General features: G+C 41.1%; 1 protein-coding gene across 1 annotated transcript; it reads right to left on the reverse strand.

The window, feature by feature from the left end:
• Positions 1–76: 76 nt before the first annotated feature.
• Positions 77–6,585, reverse strand: mfap2 (microfibril associated protein 2). Its single transcript, XM_044214490.1, has 9 exons — positions 6,433–6,585; positions 4,734–4,795; positions 3,071–3,118; positions 2,632–2,658; positions 2,445–2,534; positions 2,305–2,340; positions 2,131–2,218; positions 991–1,064; positions 77–894 (listed from the first exon to the last, which is right to left on the reverse strand). The coding sequence occupies exons 2-9, from the start codon at positions 4,762–4,764 to the stop codon at positions 791–793; spliced, it is 498 nt and encodes a 165-aa protein (XP_044070425.1). The 5' UTR covers positions 4,765–4,795; positions 6,433–6,585; the 3' UTR covers positions 77–790.
• Positions 6,586–8,916: the final 2,331 nt, after the last annotated feature.

The raw sequence follows: 8,916 nt of genomic DNA on the forward strand, positions 1-8,916 counted from the left end.
TCAGCACACTGAGCTGCAGCCTCAGATTACATTACAGCGATGACTCACGTTTGACTCACTCACACACTGGAACAGCTGTAGTAAAAAAAAAGTTTATTTTTTCTCAGTCTTTATAGTGACAGTTTTACAAAAGCAGTAGTACAGAGGCCGTTTGTGAGATGCCGTTTTAAAGCACTTGTTGCCACTGGAATATATTTATATAAGCTTGCTGCTTGGTTGCTAAGCACAGATCCAGGTGGCAGTAGTACAAAAACTGAGGTCACTCACCACCTGTTTCTTCACACATCTCATGATCTTCAACAATGAGACTGCGGCTGGATATTGATTAGTTTTGTCTGATGTCAGTGCACAGTGGCCACCACTGATGAGTAGATCATCATGAGAATGACTGCTTTTCAACACAAGTACAGTAACATATCAACAAACATAAAGCATGAGATTAATATGGTACAATATGCCAAAAAATATATGTAAAAAAGATGTTCCGCAGTTTTATGTGCATCTCTAATAGTTTTTATAGCACCAGTGTGATGATTTTATAGCACCAGCGATTTATACAATCGTCAATGTTCTTTAGAGTATATTTATCCATACACAGGATCTACTGGGCAGACATACATGTGAAAAGACAACAAAAAACCTCAAATGCAAGAAGTGCTTTTGGCACAGGAGTAATGAGTTGTACAGGAAGAGTCAAAAAGCAAAGTGAGGAGAGTAGGACAAAGTAAGATGGTGTGGATGAAAAGCGGCAGTATCTGGGCAGGTAGCGTCCCTGATCTCTGTACTCAAATCAGCAGCCGCCACAGCTCTTGCCGCAGCTTCCTCCTAGTGATGCACACTGGCCGCTCAGCGCTGCCACGCCGCAGCGAGAGAACTGATCGCGACACAGGTCCGCTAAACACGCAGACACAGAGGAGTCAGTTCAAATAACTAGTCTCAATATACAAACACACACACAAAAAACACAAATACAGAGTACACTGAACGCACCTCTGAGCAGCTCTTCATGTGCACACACAGTCCTCACGCAAACCTCCTTGTTGATGACATACACCCGTCGCAAACTAAATGAAAACATATGTAGACGTCACAAGTGAGGCTGAAACACTGAGGTGCCAGTTAAAGGAGTAGTTCACCCAAACAGTCACCTTCATATCAGTTAAATCAGTTAAAACTCCAATCCAATAAAAAGATCAAAACCAACAATTCATTGATCAACAAGTATTATCTGTGTAGCCAAAGCCTGATATATTTTATACCTCAGTGCCATACACATCCACTGCTAAAAACACATCATTGAGCCACACTGTCATTACGATGAACACGGGCACTGTAGTTTATTTTTAGTCAATGTCACATACACCGTCCTGCTGCTGTAAATTCTCACTAGATCACCAAATGTACATGTCTGAAAATGTACATGTCTGAAAATAGTCCATGTCTGAAAATAGTCCCCAACAAATTTACTGTTTACTCCTGTTTGAGTAACGTTTGCTAAAAACTACAGTGCCCAGCTGTTTTAGGAATTGGCTGGCCTTTTTTTGGTTTATTTAAAACTATATATTTTTAAAGATTTACATCTTCAGTAGGAACCAATGGGCTTGGGGCTGAGAGCCACAGACAGGTTAGGTATTTATTGTAGTATTGATAAGCGAACTAATGCATTGTTGGTTTTAGTCTTTTCGTAGGATTTGTTGATAATAAGAAATATCCTTATCCTTACTTATACTTTAAGTTTGCAGGACAACAAAACAGCGATTTAACCTTTTCCTAAACACTTTTTTACATCTACACTGTAGAAACATAAAATCCTGCTGTAACTAAACAGTGTTCAGTAGTCACATAAATGAACTGTAGTTCCAAAAGTCCTATATTTACTTCTATATTTGACATTTGAGATCTCTGTTTGCACTCTCACACTTGGATTATGTGGCACAAGCTGTTTGGGGAAGAGCTGATAGACTATTTGAGCTTTTTGGAGATGTAGTAGAAGTAGTTTCAATACTTAGATGGAGTCTCTCACTTCAGAGATGTTTTGACTGAAAAAAGGACAAAGAGATACTGACTGGGTTTTTTCATTGTGGGGTGAACTTCTCATTGAAAAGGCATTTCAGGTCCAACAGTACGCACCTGTAGAAGCAGAGGCTGTTCAGGCACTGCTTGCATGGCTTGTGAACAGAGTAGAGTCTGGTGCAGGGATACTGCTCCTCTCTGCAATCTGGAAATCAAACACACAGCAAAATAATTTCTCCACTCGAACTAAACAACTGATTATCTGTCCTCCTTTCTCCAAAGTTTTCTTACCAAGAGGGCCAGGCTCTGTGGGCTCCAAATCGGACTCTGACATCCACATGGAAAACAGATTTACAAATGAGTTCTAGACACATTACAAACTAACTCTTAAATACCATGACTCAGACAGGAGGAGAATTCAGCAGATATACCTGATTTTTCAGGACGGACCACTGGATCGAGCCGAACCTGCTGCTGGTAGGTTCCAGGAAGAGATTCAGGATTTTCAGAGTCTGGATTCTCTAAACAAGAAAGAGAGGAATTGCTGTTATAAAACACTGATGTTCAAATATGAAAGTAACATCAAGGAACATTTCTATGAACCTGAAAAGGCTTTACCTGGTAAATAATCCAGCCCATAGTCCACTGTGAAGCCATAAAATAAGCAGGAGAGAAAAAAGTTTCATGAGATCAACATTGTAAAACCAATTAGAGTCAGTTTCTCCCAAACACACACCCAAAAAGCACGGCAACATATAAAATGAACCACCTGCATGCCAAAACTGAACCAAATAGGCTGTTTGCGAGGGTGTAATACATGACTTCATATGCAAGACGTTTACAAATAATAACAAGCAGAGTGGTCAAAGTGCTATTTACACTGTGACAACAGTTGCTATGCGGGTGGTAAACAATGATCGGAAGAGGAGAGAGAACTCCTCGAGGCAAGGTGACACATCAGAGGACAACGAGAAATCGGGAACAGATGTGGAGAGCTCTGATATAAACCGATGCTGAGTTGGAACAATCAAGGCCAATATTCTCTTAATGAACTCACCCAAAAAAGGAAACGGGTCCTGGTACTGGGCCTGGGCGAGCAGCAGAACTGTTGACATTTCAGAACAATACAGTAATCCCAAAGATTAGATGAAAGTTGAGAACGCACACAGAGCAAGATGCAGCCCAGTGCGAGCTTTAAAGTGAGACTATGAAATGAAGAAATAACACATTTTTCCTCTAACAAATGTTGAATTCATAAGAAATAAAACACACCCTTACTCAATTCAATACACTCAGGGGTTTTGCAGCTACAGCGTTACCTGGTCTGGTATGACCAGTTATGGTGGCTATTGTTAGCTAATGTTAGCATACATAAGCTAGATATTGTTTAACTGACATTACTGAGTCAGATCACTGACATTATATGCTATTGTTACACTACCTTTTAGCATTTACCATTATCCTGCCACCTGTGGCCACAATGCTTTATTCAGCATTTTCGTCTGTCTTGCCTTCATCTGGGTGGTGTGTGGGGTTGTTTCCTTATGTACAGTTCATTGATCAGTCATGTGACTTATAGATCACCATAGATAGATAGAACATGTACAAAATTTTAAAAAAAGTTTTTGTTTTTTAAATGTACTCTTCATGGACACAGAAATTTACAAGAGAAATAAATAATTACAAGTCAATAATTACATCCTGTTTTATCCTACAGTTGTAGTTAAAGCGAGACGTTTTCTGAACAACGACCACCAGGTGGCCACCAGTAACAGTAAGGATAATCGTAAATGGTAAAACGTGGTGTAACAGTAGCACAAGTAGAGAAAAGTCAAACTGACAGTTACACAGCAACATCTATCTAAGGTCTGCAACATAACACAAGCTACTGGTCATACCAGACCAAGTAAGTAAGTAAGACGGTCTGTTGTATTGCTTTTTGATATAACTTAAAATAAATGTGTTATTTTGTCTTTGAAAAATAACATATGGTAGTGTCGCTTTAAAGCAACTATAATGTAACTTTTGCTAAACAGGGACAACTATTCAGCAGCTCCTGGCACTGGGTCTGGTACTGGGATAATGGAAAAATACTAAAACGTAGAGGCACATGTGTAGAAGAGCCATAATGTCAGTGAACTGACTCAGTAATGTCAGTTACACAACAATATCTAGCTGAAGTTTGCTAACAAGGTAACAAAATCTTCCTGGAGTCTCCGCTGGTTGCCTGGCAACCTCACTATGATGTCAAGACTCGAGGAAGTTATTGCGCTTGACCAAAAAATTGTCTGGCACATAATAACCCCCTGTAAAACCACAATATGTCGTTTTTTACACTTCGGTTTTTGTACGTACTAAATAACATGTTAATGTTAGCGAGCTTTAGAGGTGCTAAGAGGTGGATTTTGGAACATTCAGACAGAGCCAGGCTAGCTGTTTCCCCCTGTTTCCAGTCTTTATGCTAAGCTAAGCTAACTGGCTGCTGGCTGTAGCATCATATTTATCGTACAGACATGAGAGTGGTGTCAATCTTCTCATCTAACTCTCGGCAAGAAAGTGAATGAAACTATTTCCCAAAACTTCAAATTACTCCTTTAACTTTGGTTGTTGCACATTTAGTCATAAATATTTAATGTTGTAGAGCTATTTAAGATTTGACACCAAGTTTTCAGGGGCTTGAATGGACTCATAGCTCATAGACGAATATATGGTGCAGTTACCTGGCATGCAGATTAGTAGGAGGACTCTCATGGTCACTCTGGGAGGTAGACTGACTTGAACACTGGAGGGGAGATGAGGAGAGTATTAACAATCAAAACAGAGCTAGATGAGGGGAATAACGTGCTTAGTGCTGGATATTCCTTTGGTCTCCTGAACTCTCTTCTCCTCTCTTTCCCCCTGCCCTCCGTCACCTTTCCAACCCCCACTGCTCTCCCCTCTCTCTGCCCCCCCCCCCCCGGCCCCAAACAGCCAAGGCAAGAAAAAGAGGGGGAGAAAACTCTGACAGCAAGAATGTCTGTCTTCTTAAGAACAATCCCTCTGTTTTCCCACTTTTCCTTGCTGCAGCAGACAGTCTTGAGGCTGCATTCCAGGAAAAGAAACAGAGGACCCCTCAACCCCACCCCTCTCTCTGAGTTTTCTTCATCCCTCCCTCCTTCTCTCTGTCTGTCTCCACATCCTTCATTTCCCTTCTGTCGCCTTCACCGGTCATTTCCTCGAACCCCCTTCTTCTTCACTCCACCAAAAAAAAGAGCCTCTCAGGTTGAGTGAAAATGACATGTGGACAGAAAAACACTGACAGCACCGACTAGTAAACCAGATTATTGCTTTTTGTTGTCACTGAAATTCAGGAAGTCACAGTGTGAAAGTATTACATACAGTAAAACCCATTACCTTAGCTTCCTGTAACACTGACTAAACTACTTTTCCACTTTGTGGAAAGTATGAATGCTCCTCCTCCGCTGCAGCACTGTAGGCTATTTCACACACACAACATGAAGCAGTTAATTTGGGCTTTTTACACATCTACACTGAGCTCTCTCTCTCTCTGTGTGACTGCATGCAGACTTTTGTGAGGCCACACTGGACACAATACACAAGTTCTGCATGGGTATCAATAAATCTGTGAATGTGTGTGTCTCTGTGTGTTTATGTACCAGACACCACACACACACACACACACACACACACACACACACACACACATTCTTCTTGTGCATCACAGTGGCTATCGGAAACCATATGTTTTCACAGCACACATCTGGGAGCGATTAGCCCCCCTCTCCCCAATTGAGTCCTTCCCAACTAGAGACCCCATTACCCCCCCCACACACACACACTCACCCACACACACAAACACACAGTCATTAGTAAGAGTTTCTGAGGACAGCAACAGGAGATGCACTGCTGTCATCTACTTTATGGCTTTTGTTTGTATGCAACTATGACAAATAAATAAATAAAAATTCAAAATCATCTTTCCATGTGCCCTCATCGACCCCCATCCTCTGCAAGCAACTGATTTTTTTCGAGTTTCGTTTTCCCTCTTGGCACCCTCTCTCCATTGTAAGTGCCATTACTGCAGGCTGTGCTGTGAAGTCCCTCCTCCTTCTTCTCTCCAGTGAAAACACAGGACCACATGTCAGCTCTCAACAGAAATTAACATACACGCAAATTATCCACAATTACTCGGTCTAAGCAGACTGATAAGCGCTTGAAACGTGGACTGAGCTGCATGCAATCTGTGCACAATCACTTTCATGTCTCCTGTTTCTCCTCCTCCATAGTTCTCAGCACAAATGCAATTCAAGTTCAGTATCTGAGCCCACACGTGCATAAAATAGTACATTATAAAAAGTAGGTGCAACTAAACCAAAAAGTAAAAATGCAAACACAAAACTTTTTTTCAGAGTTTCTTACCTATCTTTGATTCCGTTTGCTCCGACTGTCCTCAGCTCTCATGCGTCCTCAGAGTGCAGGAGGAACTCGCAGCGCCACATTGTACCACCCCGCATCTTTAGTCTCCTCCCAGTCCAGCCCCAGCCCTCCAGCCCCCGGGCCAAGCACCGACCCGCAACAAGATCAGGGTCACCCGTCAGATCCTGTGACGCTACAGGATCTACAGTATCGATGAGGTGACCAAATATTGGTAGGCGGTGGTTGTCTGATCACTTGCTGTCGCCGTTGCTAGGCGACCAAGTGACCTATGTTTGTATTGAGAGCTGAGGCGTGTAACCTCAACACTATGGAGTCAGCTTTATTTGGTGCCTATAACATTTCATAGATTTTCTCTGATAAGTTCAGTAATTCATGCATGTAACACCAGACATGAAACAATCTGCATCCTTTAAGATTTAAAACACTCTCATCACATAAGTACCATCATCAGCTTTATTAGGATTAAGGATTAAAGCTTATTTGATGAGCCAAACTGCTTGAATTGTGTATATTGTGGCTACTTCTCTCTCCTTGTGACTTTTCTAGCATTTATATGTCTGTCAGCAGCAAATCACACATGGACAGTATCTTGTGTTTATTCTATTGTCATTACATATCATCATTGTTTTTTTCTGTTATGCAAATGTGTTTTATAATTTTTAACACAATCTTTTGTGAAAAAAATATTTAATTTGTCATGTTTTATTTATTTTTTGGGTGAGATGTCTTCATAAGCCCAATTGAGTTTTTTCAGCCAGCAAAATCATTTAAAAAAATCCATCAATGCATTACGTTGTACTTCTGCAAATAAACACCAGCTAAATTATAGATGCATTTTCAGATTTAAGATAGAGGTAGATAGATATGAGGGTCCTCCCTTTTTAACTCCTTTTCTCAGTCATATCTTCCTTTAGGTCCTACAGATCATGTTATAATTTGTTTTGTTTTTATGTCATAACACATATATATTCGACAGTGCAAATATTGTTTTATGTTATTTAGGTGGAAGTAATATATAAGCCTTTGGAGGCTTTCCCCATCTCTGCTCACCTTAATTGCCATTGTTATTTTTATATAATTTGTTTGATTGTAACTTTTGCAAATAAATAAAAATCTGTTTGAACTGGACTCCAGTCAGTTTAACAACATTTATATATTCATACAGGATAAATGGGACCAGATTAAATGGCACTGATAATCTTCCATAGACTAAATATATCTTCTACCTATAACTGCAGATTGTTGTGTGGGAATAGGAGTCAAAGTACGACAACCTGCCACACTTAATATATAATGCACGAGTCAACGCCTCTTTTATGCAAACACATACTCAATGTGAGCATCACTATTAGAGGAAGAAGTTTTGCATTAGATTTTATAGGTTTTATTGTGTCCACTCCGATGTAGGCTTTGCTGTTAAGCAGTTCTTGGGTCTTTCACTTCAGCTCAAAGCAGATGTATTACATGAGAGAGACACCCGACATCTACAGTAGATGTAATACATTTTACATGCACACTGTAACGTGTTGAAACTGCCTGGATGAAACATGGTGAAATAAATGCTGTGTCTCCTTCAGAAACATCACACTATTATTTCCCTTTGTGACAGTCTTCAAGTAAACCCAGTAACACACTGACGAAACTGCGGAGGCTTCAACTCATTTGCAGCTCAGGCCCTGCACAGTGGATTTAGATTTCACAGCCAGTACAACATATAAACATACAGATATAGACAATACATAAGGTCTTCATGTTGACATCCATACATCCGAGCTCGCAACGGCGTCGGCGAGGCAGTTTGTTCAGGGCGTCTATGGCTCAAGGGACGAAACTCTTCTCCGACCAGATGGCAGTAATGTGAGGTGTTGACTGAGGGGGTGATCAGCGTCATTTGCTATTGAGAGGGGTAGGCGTGTGACGGCGCTGTGGTTCACGTCTGAGAGCTCGGCTGTGGGGAGGTAGATGATGTGTGATGCCGGTACGTTTGTTTTTGTTGGAGATGGTTAATTAACATGGTGAAGAAGCAGGGGGCGAGCAGTACAACAACAGGAGGTGGGGGGCAACAAACAAGGGTCTTTATGGATAGAAGTGATGTGTTAAGTCCAAGGGACATGAAGCTGCTCCCCTGTTCAACTGTCATGCCATGTCTTGGATGGAGGTGGGGTTCAGTCCAGTGTCGGGTGTGTTTGATACGCTAATGACCAGTTATTTTGATTTGTCCACATTCAGCTGCAGGGAGATATCAGTGCACAGCTGTGTCAAGTGAGATGAGTTTTGATAGGCTGTCATTGAGTAGTGAGAATATGGCAGTGTCATCGGCGTATTTGAAGTATGTGGTGATGGGTGAAGGGCTGGTAGTAGTGACATCTAGAGGACACTAAACTGCTAACCACCGTGGATGTGTATTAAAGGATGATCAAAGCAACATTAGTGACAGCAAATAATAACCAATGAAAAACAGCTGCA

This window comes from Siniperca chuatsi, linkage group LG2, assembly GCF_020085105.1.
Source record: "Siniperca chuatsi isolate FFG_IHB_CAS linkage group LG2, ASM2008510v1, whole genome shotgun sequence".
NCBI lineage: Eukaryota > Metazoa > Chordata > Actinopteri > Centrarchiformes > Sinipercidae > Siniperca > Siniperca chuatsi.